This window comes from Mirounga angustirostris, unplaced genomic scaffold (genome assembly GCF_029215605.1).
Source record: "Mirounga angustirostris isolate CCGP_5_RB_7025 unplaced genomic scaffold, mMirAng1.0.hap1 SCAF_8, whole genome shotgun sequence".
NCBI classification, from domain to species: domain Eukaryota; kingdom Metazoa; phylum Chordata; class Mammalia; order Carnivora; family Phocidae; genus Mirounga; species Mirounga angustirostris.
In genome coordinates this window covers 38,344,653-38,361,191 of record NW_026991716.1, presented here as the reverse complement: position 1 = coordinate 38,361,191, position 16,539 = coordinate 38,344,653, and the positions used below count along the sequence as shown (strand labels likewise).

Sequence of the window (16,539 nt, the reverse complement as noted above, 5' to 3'; positions counted from 1 at the left end):
CGGGGAGCCTGCTTCTCCCTCTCCCACTCCCCCTGCTTGTGTTCCCTCTCTCGCTATGTCTCTCTCTGTCAAAAAATAAATTAAAAATAAATTAAAAAAAAAAAAAAAGAGCTGTTACTGGCTGGCCGTATACAGCCGGTGAGGCGCCAGGTGTTTGCGCGCTGTAGGCTCTGTTTAAAAACTAGGTGGAAAGGACCTCAGTATCTCCAAGGCGAGGACAACACTTAGAGTGGCTGCAAAGTCTTATTTACTTGCTCAAGTTGATGCGAAGTTTAATTTAGATGAGAAAACACATAACATGCTTATTATAATCACCACCACCACCCATTATGCCAAGCATTTTACATAGTCATTATAGATGCTATCTTATTTAATCTTCCTAACAACCCAATAAAGTGGTTACAATTACCTCCATTTTTTTTTTCTTTTAAGATTTTATTTATTTGACAGAGACCCAGTGAGAGAGGGAACACAGAAGGGGGAGTGGGAGAGGGAGAAGCAGGCTTCCCGCCAAGCAGGAGCCCGATGTCGGGTGCAATCCCAGGACCCTGGGCTCATGACCCGAGCTGAAGGCAGACGCTTAACAACTGAGCCACCCAGGCGCCCCTATTACCTCCATTTTGCAGGAGAGAAAACCAAGTTATGACTAGCCCACTCAATCACCCTTCCAGTTCACAGATGAAGCCGAGACCAAAAGTGCAACTGACTGGTGTGAGTTCCAGTTAAAGACAGGGACAGCCTAGAAAGGCTAGGAAGTACTCAGATGTCCACATATTAAATGCAGAATATTCAAACCTAAAATCCAAATTCATTTCCCCTTGTACATGAGCAAAACCTACTCATTTCCCTAAGGCTTAGAAGTAAAGAGATTGGGGGCACCTGGGTGGCTCAGCCAGTTAAACATCCGACTCTTGATCTCAGCTCAGGTCTTGATCTCAGGGTCGTGAGTTCAAGCCCTACATTGGGTTCCACACTGAGTGTGGAGCTGACTTAAAAAAAAAAAAAGGTTGACTAGGGGGAAAATACCTAAAAAATAAAAGGTGTAAATCTGTATGAATAAAGGCAAGAAGCATAATATACAGTGCAAACCCTGTGGTCTCAGGGCTGACACTGGTCCTAAGTGTCCGAGGGTGCAACAGGAGAGTTGAGGCTTCAGCAAGGGAGTGCCACTGGGTCACAAGAACAATCGGCATTGAGATGATTTACAGTAGGCCTTCAGGCCAGGCCTGTCCAGGGCTCGGCGGACTCTGGCTTGTAGCTCTCAAACATTACTCCTGGAACCAGGCTTACGGCTGACCGTCTGCGATCCCCAGGGTTCTCTGCAAATCCCTGCTCAATTCCTAACCCTGCCCTCCTTAAATCGTTGCTATTGTTACTCACTTCCAGCTATCATTTCTCTGTATGGCTCCTAATCCTCTTTAAAATGGTATATTTATACCTCAACAGCTCAGCAGTATTTAAGGGCAGGTCATGGACGACTGACCCAAACAAAAGAAGCCAAATGAATTTTAGATTCCTTGACCAGAGGCTAAATCAAGTTAATTTCATTCATAGTTTTTTATTTTTTTTTAAGATTTTATTTATTTATTTGAGAAAGAGAGCACAAGCAGGGAGGAGAGGGAGAATCAGGCTCCCCAAGCAGGGAGCCCCATGTGGAGCTCGATCCCAGGATCCTGAGATCATGACCTGAGCTGAAGGCAGATGCTTAGCCGACTGAGCCACCCAGGCGACCCTTGCTCATATAGTTTCTTAACTTGAGCATGGCTCCTGTGCTTTAGTCACTCCTCAATGTTGCTTGAATATCGATAAACACAAAGAGACGGGGTGACACCCCTTCACACCCAGCCAGTTCAGGTGCTGTTGGTGCAGAGCCTCAGCAGCTGCTGGGCACATGTCTTCAGGTGTGAGGAGATGGGGAAAAGGTTAGAAATCACTGGGCCATATGATCTTCAAGGCCTCTTCCAGTTCCAAAATACCACTGCCTTTTCACATCAGCAGCTACCTGCGAACCCAGCCACTCTCAAAGGAATCAAGGGAGTTCTATCAAATTAAGGAGTAAGAGCACCGCCTGTGTGCTGAGCACTTTGCTCAGTGACTAAATAAGTATTTGAGTTTCTTGTATGTGCCAAGCACTGTTCTGGACACTGGGAATTCTGTGTATACAATGAAGTCCTCTCCTCAAGGATCTTGGACTTGGTGGAGAAGACATAATAAGGGGGGAAAAAGAATAAGATTCAGTTAAGCATGATGAAGCAAATAAAATAGGATAGTGTCAGAGTGACTTGAGTGGCTACTTGAGGTGGGCTTGGGAAATCTCTCTCTGAGGAGGGAAGAGTGTCAAGAAGACAGCCATGGGAAGCCAGAGGGGAAGAGCAGTCTGGGCAGCAGGAGCAATCAATGGTAAGGCCCCATGAGTTTAGTGTGTCTGGGGACAAGGGCCGAGGAACATGAAGACCAAGTAGGCAAGGGCTAGATTGTGTCAGGCGTCATGGCTGTAGGAAGGAGCATGGATTTAGTTCTGAGCGTGAATGGGAAGCCATTGGAAGGTTGGCAGCAGGAGAATGACAGATGAGGTTGATGCTCTAGAACACATTATTCTGGCTGCTGGGTAGGGACTGTGAAAGGGGGCAGAAACACCCTTTAGGGGTTAGGACCTACTGTAGGGGACCAGGTGTGAGGACATGGCCTGGATGAGAGATGCAGTAATGGAGGTGATGAGAAGTGGTTGGATTCAGAATATGGTTTGGAGGCAGAGTGGACGGAACGGCCTACTGGTAGATTGAGATCTAAGAGAAAGAAAAGATTGAAGAAGGACTCAGCCTACCAGTAGTATGTGGGGGTGAATGAGCTCACCTGGGGGGCGCTGTGGGGAGGTGAGAAGGGTACCGACCAGGAGCCTGGGAGCCCCAAGCAGGAAGAGATTTGTTAAGCAGGAGGAAGTGCAAGCAAAGGAGATGAGTGGTCAGTGAGGTTGGAGTGAAATCAGAGGAGTGTGGGTTCTTGAAACCTGGAGTGTTTGAGGAAAGAATTCATTGGTTGAACCGGGATGAATCTGTTGGCAGATTGAGTAAGAAAAGTAGGTCATTGGTGACCACTTCTCCATGGAGCAACAAGGATGAGAGCATCCAACTGGAGTAAGCTGAGTGAATAAGAAAGAAGAGGATGCAAAACAGTTTTGAGAATGTTCGGTTATCTATTGCTACCTGAAAAACACCCAACCCCTAGTAGCTTCAGTGACACTTACTTCGCGCATGAATTACAGCTTGGTCACGGCTCTGTGGGGACAATGCCTCATTTGGTATCAGCTGCAATGGCTGGAAGACAGGGGCTGGAGTCATCTGCAGAGTCACTCACCCGACACTCCTGGTGGTTGAGGCAGGCTGCCAGCTGGAACCCCCGCAGGTGCTCTGGGCTTCCCACAATACGGGGCTGAGCTCCAAGGGTGAGTCCTGAGGGAGAGCCAGGCAGAAGCCTTATCGCCTTTGATGGAAGTCACCCAGTGTCCCTTTTGCCTCTTCTCTCCAATGAGTAGCCACAAAGTCCCATCCAGGTTGAAGAGAAGGAGAAATAGACTCTTCCCTTGATGGGAGGAATGAGTGAGACCAGATCTGTTGCTGTGCAATTTTTGGAAAATAGCATCTTCCACAAGGGGTTTTGTTAGAAGAGGAGCTAAAATTAAGACAGTAGCTGGAGGGCCAAGGGGATGCAGTAGGCACAGTGCCTGGGGCCCCCAGGATTTTTAATTTCTTTTAAATGTTTCATTTCTTTCAAAATCAGAAGAAAGAATGAGAAAGAAGTATAGTCTGGACTGGATTGTGTTCATCTTTATACCAATGAGTGATAAAATATTTTCAACATTTATTTAATATTTATTTACCCAATATTTATCTTATGACGCATGAAGGCAAAAGCGTATGGACCCATTGCAAGTCCCATAATGGGACCCTGAATGTGGAGTCAAAGAAGGATTTTTGTTTGGTTTTGTTTTAATAAAGGTGATATTACGGCAGTTCGCAGACAGGAATGATCCATTAGAGAAGGATAAGCTGAGGATGCAGCAGAGAAAGGGAATAATTTTGGGAGTGAAGTGCTTGGGTAGCCGGAGAGATGAGACCTAGCAGAGGAGCCGACAGGTGGAGAAGGGAAGGATCACCACCTCCAGGGACCCAGGAAGAGGGCGAGAGCATGGGCACAGATGCAGAGAAGTCTCGTGGGAAGTTGATGTGCTCATGTGGTGATGCATCTACTCCTCTCTGCAGTGAAGTTTGTGACAAGGTCATCAGCTGGACATGGGAGTGAGTGGAAGGTCTGAGGGCAGGCAGCTTGTGGAGAAGTCACCTCAGGAGGGGGAGAGTGACATCAGCAGGGAAGAGCATGTACTAGTGCCTCGTGGGCGCAGGTGAGGTGTTAGCCAACGGTTAGTGGCTTTAGCCGGGGTCAGGTTCTGCCAACTGAGTAGTTAGAGGGAGAGAGGGTCACGAAGCTCAGGGTCATGACAAGGAAATGGCAAGAGTGTTGGGCTGTGGATAAGGATAAAGAGGAAAGCCAGGGTATGAACGAGGTGATGGGTGTTACAAAACAAGATCAGCAGGTTGCAGCAGGTCAGGCTGGTGCCTTATTGGGTGAAGGTGTTAGAGAGTGAGCTGGAAGTGAATGTCTCAGAGGGGGTTCAGAAATGTGTGATTGCAAGGCCTACAGTAGTGGGGCCCGAACTTCAGTGTGCTTTGGAAGCATGCGGAGGGCTTGTTCAAACACAGATCACTGCGCCCATCCGCAGGGTTCTGGATTCAGTAGGAGAGGTGGGGCCTGAGAATCAGCATTTCTAACGAGCTCCCAGATGCTGCAGCTGCTGGTCCAAGGGACCACAGCAAATGGGAGGCCAAGGCGGGGTGGAAGAAAAGCTCTTTGGAACGAAGGAGATCGGGGACCCGTGAGGCCGGAGTGGGGGATGGATCCGCTCTCCACCTGGACGTGGGAGTCACCAAGCTGGTGCCTTGAGACAAAGTGGTGAAGTCGCCGGTGAGTGATGGCAAGTGGGTTGAGTCGGACGTGGCTTTAAAGGGACTAGTGTTTTTGAGGCAGAAAAGAGAAAAAGTGGAGGCAACAAGTAGGAGCGGGGAAGCGAGCCCTATTCTCCTGACCCCAAGGGATGTGGATGGGACGTGGGAGAAAAATCCATGAGCGCTTGCAAGGATGACCGCAAGTGGGGTTCCAACCCCAGGAAGGGCAAGAACTTAGAAGAACGTCAAGAGATTAGGGACAAATGGAGGTGGGGCGTTATGTGAGAGAGGGGGTCAGGCCTGGAGGTGTACAGAACGATTCAGGAACGGACAGCCAGTGGGAGACAGGCAGTGTTACCCCTGAGATTAGAAGACTCACTGGAACAGCTGCTCCTAGAATCTAGAAAAGTGCATCAGATCTTCTGGTTTCTTGAAGGTATCATTTTAATATTACATTAAAATAAGCACAGGGCGGCTGGGTGGCTCAGATGGTTAAGCGTCTGCCTTCGGCTCAGGACATGATCCCAGGGTCCTGGGATCGAGTCCCGCATCGGGCTCTCTGCTCCTTGGGAGCCTGCTTCTCCCTCTGCCTCTCTCTCTGTGTCTCTCATGAATAAATAAATAAAATCTTTTAAAAAAAAAAAAGCACAAATATATAATTGATTCAAAAACAAATTTGCAGGTCATTTAATATAAAAGCAAGAGGCTTAGAGGTATTTTAAGCCATGCTCCCAGATCCTTCTCATGTACTCACTCACACTTGGGAGAGAAAGTAGGAGAAGCCTGTCCCTAGGTCTTGCGTGAAGGGTGTTGGAAGGAAGCATTTGTCCTTTAAATTGGAAAATGGAAAATTTCCAAGACTCAAGGGTGTGACTTGCTGAGACTGAGCTTGGGGACCTTCGCGTCACCGATTCTGCTGCTTCTCACTGGGCTGTGGGGAGGAGTGAGCCCCAGCTCGCCAGCGGGTTCTATTTCGTGGGCTAGGAGTTGGTCTTGCGCCCCTCTCTGGACTTCAGAGTCTCCTGTGTCTCCAAGTCGGGCCTCTCTGGAGCAGTGCGGTGCCCAACTAAAGGAACGGGGAGCGTGTGTGAGATGGTGGGGTGTCAGTGTCCTGCCTTTCTCCCCCTTCCCAATCTGCCGGGGAGGCTGAGTTGCGTGGTTGGTGAGACTGAAGGGAGGGGTGAGGCTGGGGGAGCTCAGCTGCCTGGAGGTCAGACCTCCCAGAGGAATCTTCTAATGATCTTAGGGTGCTGAGCTGGGCTGGTGCCACCCCCCCTGCCACCTGCCCCTACACGGCCCATCGTGTTCAGTCGCCAGGAGATGATGAAGAGGCTGGCTGAGCGGAGGAGAGGCAGGAAGAGGGCCCTCGCCTAAGGCACGGATCCGCAGCAGCCCCCGAGGCGGCACACACCCTGGCTCCCTGACATCCCCCCCAGGCCAGGATGGGGCAGCAGTTCAGCTGGGAGGAGGCGGAGGCGTCCGGCGAAATGGACTTGGCCGAGCTCCAGGAGTGGTACAAGAAGTTCGTGGTGGAGTGCCCCAGCGGCTCTCTCTTCCTGCACGAGTTTAAGCGCTTCTTCAAGGTCACAGGCAACGAGGAGGCCACCCAGTATGTAGAGGGCATGTTCCAAGCCTTCGACAAGAATGGGGTAAGTAGGCACCGAAGGGAGGACGGCGGCCAGCCCGCCTGGCTCACATCCGTTGAGCCAAGGGAGCATCCCTGGTGGGAGGGAGCTCCCCATCCCCAGTCCTCCTGCTTTCTTCTCTCCATTCCCTGCTCCCCTTTTCTGTCTCTCTCTTTCGCCCACACTCTTCTCTCTTCCCATCATCCTGTCCCTTCCCATCTTTCCTTCCCTCCTCTCTGTCTCACCTTCTCTCCCTCCGTCTCTCTGCTCTTCCTGACTCTGCCTCTCCTCCTGCTGAGAGCTGAAGGTAGGCTGGGCAGAAGGGCACACAGGTCAGTCCGCAGTCTGTGTATTTTGGGCCAAGGCTCTACAACCTAAGGGCTTGGTTTTTCACACCCACCAGAGCCCCTGTCACTCTAAAGATAAGGAGCTAAAGAGCTGCCCCAAAGGGCTGAGCTCCCCCTCGTTGGGGTCCTTGGAGTTGAGACCAGTCTTCCCACCCACATGCTGGAGGGGCCTCCTGTGCTGATGGGGCAACTGGACGGACGATGCAAACGTCCCTTTCAAGTCTCCTAGTCATGGAAGATTCCATGAAATCATTCAACCACAGGATTTCTTTAAGCCCTCCAATGGTACCTGCAGCTGAGAAGATGCTATATTTTGTTAAGTGCGAACCTGGAGATTGATTTTAGAAATGGAAACCCCTTCATTCTTTAAGGTCATCCATCCAGTGCCTCCATGATCCTTCAGATCATTAGATTTGTCTCAAGTACTATTTCCGCCCCCCAAATTGAGGGGAGGGTGTTGGGCCTAGATAACTGATCTGGAGAAAGCCTCCATACCCCACTTCTCCATGCGTGGAGAGCTTCACTCCCTAGGCTGAATCACTGGGAATGCCCTTCAGGGCTGACCTTGGCCTGAGTACCAGTCAGTGCACATCTCCTCAGCACCTGTCAGGGGGGATGGGAGGGTGGGGTCAGCGTCCTCAGGGCAGCAGAAACCTCCCTGGAGATGAACCGTATGAACTCCCTCAAAGGGCACAGACTGAGCTTCAGACTTCTCCAAGCTCCTTCTCCAAGCCCACCGCAGCCCACTTCATTACCCAAATGAAATGACGAAACAACCAGGACAAAAGGAAGTGAACTAATTGGCCAAGATCATATACTGAAGGGTCCTGACTCCCAGTCAAGTGTGCCTGCTGGGAAGGCAGTTTGTTTCTGGTTTTGTTGTTTTGTTTTGTTTTTGAGAAAGAGAAAATGATTTTTAACAAAACATGTCATACATCACACAAGGCTTACTATCATAAATATGTCAGTCTTCTCCATATTCGTCTAAAAATTCAGTATAACAACTCAAGATCCCAAAGGGATTGTCAAGCTACTGGGCATAATATAGCTGAAGCCCTTATACCTCCCTCATCTCTTCTTACAAATTAGCATGTGATAGGCATCGACTGCTTTCTTCCTTTCTTCATAACTTTTTTTTTTTTTAAGATTTTATTTATTTATTTGAGACAGAGAGAATGAGAGACAGAGAGCATGAGAGGGAGGAGGGTCAGAGGGAGAAGCAGACTCCCTGCCGAGCAGGGAGCCCGATGCGGGACTCGATCCTGGGACTCCAGGATCATGACCTGAGCCGAAGGCAGTTGCTTAACCAACTGAGCCACCCAGGCGCCCCTCTTCATAACTTTTTAAAAAGATTTTATTGATTTATCTTAGAGACAGAGAGAGAGCACAAGCAGGGGGAGGGGCAGGCAGAGGGAGAAGCAGACTCACAGCGGAGCTGGCAGCCCGACTTGGGGCTCGATCCCAGGACCCTGAGATCATGACCTGAGCCGAAGGCAGACACTTAACTGACTGAGCCACGCAGGTGCCCCTATAACTTTTATTTTGATAGGATTTCAAACCTATACCAAGTTGAAAGAATAAGTGACTCCCATGTACACTTTATCCAGCTGTTTACATTTTCCCTCATTTGCTCTGTGTGTGTGTGTGTGTGTCCCTCTCTTTTGGAGAAAGTTGGAGACGTCATGCCCTTTTACCACCATGTATTTCAGTGTGTTTTTCCTAAGAACAAGGAGGTTCTCTTAAATAACCTAATACAAAGATCAAAGTCAGGAAATTCAGGGGCACCTGGGTGGTGCAGTCAGTTAAGCATCCAACTCTTGGTTTCTGCTCAGGTTGTGATCTCAGGGTTATGAGATCGAGCCCTGTGTCAGGCTCCATGCTGAGAGCTGCTTCAGTTTCTCTCTCCCTCTCCCTCTGCTCATGCTCTCTCTCTCAAATAAATAAATAAACCTTTTTTTAAAAAAATCAGGAAATTCAACACTGACCCAATTCCATTACCTAATCCATATTCAAGTTTTGTCAAATTGACATGTAATGTGTTTTTTATAGCTTGCTTGCTTGCTTTCCTTTCTTTCTTTTTTTGGTCTGATCACACATTGCATTTACTTGTCCTGTCTTTTTAGCCTTTAATTCGGAATCTTTAATCTCAGCTTTTCTTTGTCTTATTCGACCCTGACATTTTTGAAGATTGCAGGCCAATTAATTTTGTAGAACGTCTCACAGTTTGGGTTTGTTCAGTGTAGCTTTGTGATTAGTTTTCAGGTTTTCCGTTTCTGACACACATGCCCCAGAGGTGATGTCATGTCCTTCTCAGGGCCTCCTGTCGGGGGCACATCATGTTGGTCTGTCCCATTGCTGAGTGGTTAACTTCCATCACTTGGTTCCATGGTGTTTGCCGGTTTCCTCCACTTACTGTAAAGTTACCATTTTTCCTTTGTAATTAACAAGCATCTTATGGGGAGATACTTTGAGACTAAGTAAATATCCTCTTGCTCCTCAGATTTTCATTTGCTAGGTTTGACATCCATTGATAATTTTCTAATTCTACCATCCCTTCTTTGTTTATTAATTGGAATTCTACTACGAAGGAAGAGCTTTCCTAGAGGTGTGTTAAGTTCCTCTTTTGGGGACTGAGCCCCTCCTCCTTTCCTTTGCCCACTTAGTTTCTCTCTCCAAACCCACACCCATCTCCACTCCCCACGTCGGCACAATCCTTACATTAGTGAATCTCATTTCTGGGCAATTGGTCTGAACTTTCTGAGTCAAATAAGATTAAGAGGTCATAGATCTAGTTCACACGTCAATTCTGGGGGGATAGGAATGGGGGTTTGGAGGAGGCGAGGAGGTCGGAGTGCCCGTCTCTGCCACTCCTCTCCGTTCTAACACTCTGCTCTCCAGCGGTTGCCCTGTGATGCACTGGGATGGAAGAAAAGGGAGGGTGAAATCAAATGTTGTCTGGGATCCTTATGTAACCTGAGGTAGGGTCAGGGCTGGTGCAGAAACGCAGCCAATTCAGAGAGAAATGGGGCAGATAATCCAACAGAGCAGATCCCACGCCTGTCACTTCCACTCCTGCTCTTGAGTCGACAGACGCATTTCCATCATCTTCCTGTTGCCCCCGTGGGTAATTGAAGCTGATGAGGGCCGGGAACAGAGGATGAGATTAGTCCCAGCTGGGAGCTTCCAGGATTCGTCCTGGGGTTGAACAACCTTACAGGTGAGGTCACTCCTCAGGAAGGGCTACTCTACAGTGTGCCTCTTGGGAGGCAAGGGCTCATTGTGGTGACCGTATCATGCTGAGGGAGGATGTTGTGAGAACAGAATATTCTAGACAAAGAATGTGGGAGAATCTATAGGTCTGGAGAGTAAGGATTTGTCAGTGGTTTTGTTTTTTTTGTTTTTCTCTCTGTGGTGCTAGATACGAGGCTCATTTTTCAGACAGTAATAGACCTTGAGAGGAGAAGGAAAGTTCTCCAACTTGAACTAGAGAAGACATGTAGCTTGAAAGGCTCTGCCACTTCCTGGGTGGGTTTTCCTTGGGCAACTTATTTAACCTCTGAGCCTCAGCTTCCTCATCCATAAAGTTGGTATAACAAACCCGAGGGAGATGGCATATGTGACATAGATGGTTCCTACCAACCATTTAGCATACATTTTTCTACTCTTGTTAAAAAAGAAACATAAGATTGATTTTTAGTAAGCTTAATAAACAATTACTAATGAAAATAGCCTTTTAAAGAACAACCAACCAATCATCACATTGTACACCTTAAACTCACACAATGTTCTTTAAAAGGCTAGTCTGCAATTATATCTCAGTAAAGCTCGGGGAGGGTGGTTGGAAACAAGCCAGATAAACTTCAGTGAGTGAGGAGAACAGCGAGGGGCTATTCGTGCAGTGGAGGACCACTCAGCAAAAGCAAGGAAGGAAGTGTTGATACGCTCAGCAGCTTGGATGGGTCTCCAGGGCATCGTGCTGAGTGAAACCAGCCTATCTTAAAGCGACACACTGTGTGATCCCATGTGTATACCATTCTCCAAGTGGATATACTATAGTCCTGGAGAACAGATCAGTGGCTGCCGAGGGTTATGGTCAGAAGAGGGATGTGACTATTAACACAAGAGAATGTCCTTGCATTGAGATTTACTCCCATCTACACATGTGACAAAATTTCTCAGAACGGTAGACTTACACAGTGCAGTAAAGACTAGGGAAAAAAGAGAGAGAAAAAAAACAACCATTGCTAAGAACCTACCCTAAAAAAATTACCAGAGATATAAGAAAACATATCTATACATAAAGATGTTCCCTGTGTAACGTAAAATATTAAAACCATGTTCAGCAAGAAGGACTGCAGAGTACCCCCTCAAAAAAATAAAATTATTTCAAATAATTTTAAAGACATGGGGCATTCTAAGATAAAAATCCAGGAGATAAAAACATAGCTACAGTCTGGCCTCAATTAGATGAATTCATGGTGGGGGGTGTGGAGGACCAGAAGTCATCACATAAAAGGTGTTGAATAAGACACTTTGGGTGTTGAGGTGGGCTTGTTTTGTGTCCTTCTTGGTTTGTCCATAGGCTTTTTGCTATTTGCTTCATTGTCTGTCCTGTTCCGTGGCTCACACCTTGCTCACCAGCCCTTGATCTGGGGGTGGGACTCCCGAGCAGCATGACCCAATGGGCCAGAGATGCTCTGGGCCTGCAATGTCATTTCGGGTTACAAAGCCCCATGCATGACAGCCACTCTGGGGAGAGTGATGACTCGGGTTCTGGCTTTGGAGAGCTGAGGTCCCCGCCCTCAGAAGCAGGAGCTCCTAGAAGTGGGAGCTCCTTGTGAGGCTCAGCCTGACCAGCCCACTGCAGATACCACCAGCAGCCTCTCACCTCCAACTCAACTGGTGTGGAAGGACAAGAAGCAAGGGCTCCCTCTGCCTCTCGTGTACTGCTTTTGATCATTGCTGTCACATTCTGGTTACTTGGTCAGAGTCACCACGGAGGAGGACTGCACCTCCCTCCTCCCCCTGGGCGGTTAGCCCCCGAGTTCGGTCTCCCCAGCCCCTTCCTGGGTGGGGGTGGAGGAGGCCTGTCCTGCGGGGAAGGTGATGCCCACCTGAGCCTAGATGTGAGCCGTGAGCCGGGCTGGAGCCACGGCCTGTCTGCCTTCCCTCGGGCTCAGAGTGAATGAGAGGGCAAAGGACATTTTTAGTGTGAGCGCAGCTTTCCAATCTTCCAGAACTGCCTTAGTGCCAGATTCAAATGAAGTCAATCACGGATTCATAGATTCATACATATTTATGAGACCTGACACACAGCAGCAGCGCTGTGCGAAGCACAAAGGAGAGACAAAGGCAGTGGAAGCCCCTCGTTTCTCGGGGAGCATGTGATACAGGTAGAGAATGAGACATAGGCACGGAACGGCCAAGCGAGGCCGCCAGAGTAAGACCCAAACTGCGCGGAACAGAGTATCGGGGCCCTGAATGCTAGGAGAGGGAGCGAGAGAGACCACCGTAAGCTGAAGTGGTTGGAGAAGGAAGGCTTCCTGGAGGAGGCGATCCTTGAGCTGGGCCTGGAAGGGCAGGTAGGATGGGGTGATCCCAGACTGGGTAAGGATGCTGGGCTGAAGCCCAGCCATGAGAGAAGCTGTAGAGGCCACGAGGATGGCCGGAGGGGAAGCCCCGGGGCGTGCGGGGATGGATGGGCCAGAATCCGCCCGCCTCTGCGCCCCGGGGAAGCCGGGGCGGGCCTCACAGCTCGCGTCCCCACCGCAGGACAACACCATCGACTTCCTGGAGTATGTGGCAGCTCTGAACCTCGTGCTGAGGGGCACCCTGGAGCACAAGCTCAAGTGGACCTTCAAGATCTACGACAAGGACCGCAACGGCTGCATCGACCGCGTGGAGCTGTTGGACATCGTGGGGGTGAGCGGCTGCCGGGGGCCCCCTGCGGCTGGGGGCGGCATTGGAATCATTCAGAGGGTGCTTTCCGACCCCAGTCAGAATTAGGCTAGAAAGTGATCACAAAAAGGTACCTAAAAAATTCCCATCAGTTTGGAAATAAGGCAACACACTCCTAAATATTCCAGACATCATAGAAATTATACCACACACATAGGCGCACCAAGTATTTTGAACTGGATATTAATGCATGCGTAACATAACAAAACGGGGGAATGTAGCCAACGCTGGGCTGGCAGAGGCTTTTTAGCCCTAAAATGTATATGCTAGAAAATGAGAGACTGAAGATCAATGACCTTACAAGTCATCTCAAGAAATTAGAAAAAAACAGGGGCGCCTGGGGGCTGAGTCGTTAAGCGGTTAAGCGCCTGCCTTCGGCTCAGGTCATGATCGCGGGATCCTGGGATCCAGCCCCGAGTCTGGCTCCCTGCTCAGTGGGGGGTCTGCTTCTCCCCCCTCCCCGCCCCTCCCCCTGCTTGTGCTCTCTCTCTCTCTGACAAATGAATAAATAAAATCTAAAAAAAAAAAGAAGAGTAAATTAAACCCAGAGAATAGAAGAAGGGAAATACTAAAGAGCAGAAATTAATGAAGTAGAAAAGAAGCACACAGAGAAGAAAAGTCAACAAAACTGAAAGCTGGTTCTTTGCAGGACTAACCACGCTGATAGACGATTAGCAAGAATGAGCAAGGAGGCAAACGTCCCTAGTATAGCTCGGACTGACCCCTGACCCATGTCAGCCTGTTCCTCCCCAGAACTGTACTTCCAAGTGGGGGTTGTCCACCCAGGTCACAGATCAAGAAGTCGCCTCGGGGCAGTTCTGTGGTCTGCCCAAGTTTATCCATCCCAGGAGGTCGAGGGGGCAGTTCTGTGGTCTGCCCAAGTTTATCCATCCCAGGAGGTGCCAGGGCTGTAGCTCCAGGGCTCCCAGACCCTGTCAGCGGGGCCCACCGTGTCCCAGGCACCGCGCTAGGCCGTCAGGCCCTGGGATCGACAAGAGAGGCCTCTGTCCTCAGAGCGCCCCATCGAGAAACTAAGGAAAACCCTCACAATTCTCTGTCTCTTCCCCACTGCCCTTCACCAACAGTGCCTCACAGGGAGGGGACACAGGGCAAAGGAGAAACCTGTTTTTCCCTCCAGTCCAAACCCCAGTATCTCCCATCATCCAATGTTACACATACGCCCATAAGTACACTTCATGCTCTCCTCTCTGGATCTCCATCTCTCCCTGCGTAAAGTGGAGCTGAGACCACCACAGAGCCGGGTACCTCCCTCACTGAAGGGTTTGGGGCTCACTCTGAAGCTCACAGGGGAAAAGCCACTAGCTAGCATCAGGGTGGGGTGGCCTGTGAGGCCTGACATGCAGTTGGACCCTGAGAGAACAGCCTTAGGACGGGTCACTTTTTATTAGGGTCTGGGTCCTGTGGTCCTAAGACGCACCAGCTTGGGTGGGGGGGGCAGTGCTGGGGACGCAGGGCTGAGGGCCTGGGGTCCTGGCAGCGGGAGGAGGGAGGGAGCGCGCAAGCTCTCGCTGAGGGCCCTCGCTCGGGTTTTATCCCGTAGGCGATCTACAGGCTGAAGAAAGCCTGCAGGATGGAGATGGAGTCTGAGCAGCACGGACAGCTGCTCACACCCGAGGAGGTGGTGGACAGGATCTTCCTTCTGGTGGATGAGAATGGAGATGGTAATGGGGGCCAGCGATGGGGGGTGGCCCACTCCACAGCACCCCCAGGCCCTCCATCTCCCAGCCACTGTTCCCCTCAGCTGGGTGCTGGGGGCGGAGAGGAGGACATAACCTAACCGGGGTGTCGCTGGCACGTGATGTTGGCCAGAGCGAATTAAGCTCCCACCGGAGCTGCCGAGGGCAAGCGCAGTGAAAGAGTAGGAGCGTTAGAGTCAGGCAGACCGTTTCACCGCTCTGCCCAGACTCAGTTTCCTCATCTGGAAAAAGGGATGATAGTAATTCCGAGGAATCAATGGGGTGGGGTATTGGAGAGATGGGCATAGGGTAGGCCCCCATTCAGGCTACTGAGGCCTCCTGCCCTGTAGCTTAGCGCAGCAGCCCCAAGGCTGCGGAGGGAGGGAGCTGGCTGGGAACACACCCAGAAGAGCCCTCAGGAACATTTTGAAGGTACCATGGGCCAAAGTAAACTTAAATTCATTTGCAAGTGCCTTTAAGAAACTCTTGAAGCTTCCAGGAGACTCCTGGAGAACGGGGAGAATTGACCAGCCCCCAGGCTTGGGCCCCGGGACTGCAGATTCCTTTGTGTAAGAGGTGTAGGCTTGTCTAAGAGGATGTCCCCTGGGAGAGGAGGCCTCTCCTCTTGCCCCCAGCCCCATGTCTTCATGCTCCCATGCGACCATCGCTCCCACCCCTTGCTCAGGCCAGCTGTCTCTGAATGAGCTCATCGAAGGTGCCCGCCGTGACAAGTGGGTGATGAAGATGCTGCAGATGGACGGGAATCCCGGTAGCTGGATCTCTCAGCAGAGGCGGAAAAGTGCCATGTTCTGAGGGGTCTGGGGTCCTGGGAGCCCAGTTCGAGTCCACAGGCCCCTCCAAGACTCCAGGCTCTCCAGGTTTCCAGAATAGTGAGAGGGTCCCTGGCCCAGCCTGCTTGTGCCCACTCTTCTCTGGCACCCCCTATGAAAGGGGTTGGGGCTGAGGGGGGTGGATCGGGGCTGTCGGTCTCGAGTGGCCAACAGGACACAGTCCACTGGGAGGATTTACTGGGGTGGTGAAGGGAACTGGCTTCCTCTCTCCTTTCAGCTGCTTCTGAGAAAAGTATGCTTCGGCTGGGTGGGTGTGGGGCGCCCACAGTTTCCTACCTGGTTCTTAGCTGGAAGCAGGGGAATACTGAGGGATTGGGGGGTCCCATAGACCAAATTAGCAATGAGACTGCCCACACACTGTGAAGGCCAGGGGCTGGAAGGTGTCGAGACTGAAGAAAAAATAGAAGTTGGGGGGTGAATGTGATCATAATTACATCCTCCCAGGATCCTGAAGAGTTCATGGGGAGGAGTCTTGCCTCCCCCTCCCCAACTTGTCTTCACCAGGGGTGTCCGCAAGGGAAAATTGCAGCCAGTAAAGCTCTGGTCTTCCGGCCCTCAGCTGTGCTTAAAGGAGCTGTTTCAGCTCTGCCCTGGTGCTGCTCCCCCAGCCCCTGCTGCCAACCCACATCCCCACACAACCCTCCTCTCCCCCTCCCTACCCCTCATCCCACACCGGCCTCTCCACCGCCCCCCTCCCCCGCCCCCCTCCCCCGCCCCCCATGGACCTGCCCGATTCCCAACCACAAGCCGGAGGAGTCTCCTTGAAGGATGGGGAAACCTCTGTCTCTGGGGAGAATTGGTTCGAGGCCCGGCTTTGCCTCCAGCTGCCAAGTGACCCAAGGTGGCCATTTCTCTCTTCCTAACCTCAGGTATCTTCCCTGCGCACTGAGCAAGTTGGAGAAAGCAGGGGGTTTTCTGATTATTATTTTTTTAGATGTGGAATTATTTTGTCGTACAAACTCTATGTGCAGCCCCAGTGCACAAACTAGATTTAAATAAAGGGAGTTGTTCGAAGAGATGTCTTTACGTTGATGGATGAAAAATAAAACTCACCTACTGAA

The 16,539-nt window shown here is 50.5% G+C and overlaps 1 protein-coding gene across 2 annotated transcripts in view; it reads left to right on the top strand.

Moving 5' to 3' along the window:
* The window catches only part of GUCA1B (guanylate cyclase activator 1B), a 19,662-nt gene extending 3,123 nt beyond the window's left edge, over nt 1–16,539 (top strand). The window contains exons 1-5 of one of the 2 annotated variants that reach the window (XM_045865998.3): nt 614–5,019; nt 6,247–6,649; nt 12,745–12,894; nt 14,492–14,612; nt 15,313–16,539. In XM_045865998.3, coding sequence (XP_045721954.1) covers nt 6,443–6,649; nt 12,745–12,894; nt 14,492–14,612; nt 15,313–15,440 — 606 coding nt within the window. In that variant the 5' untranslated portion in view covers nt 614–5,019; nt 6,247–6,442 and the 3' untranslated portion in view covers nt 15,441–16,539. Of the gene's footprint in view, nt 1–613; nt 5,020–6,246; nt 6,650–12,744; nt 12,895–14,491; nt 14,613–15,312 lie in introns of those variants that run through there. The other variant, XM_064597602.1, reaches the window with a different exon arrangement.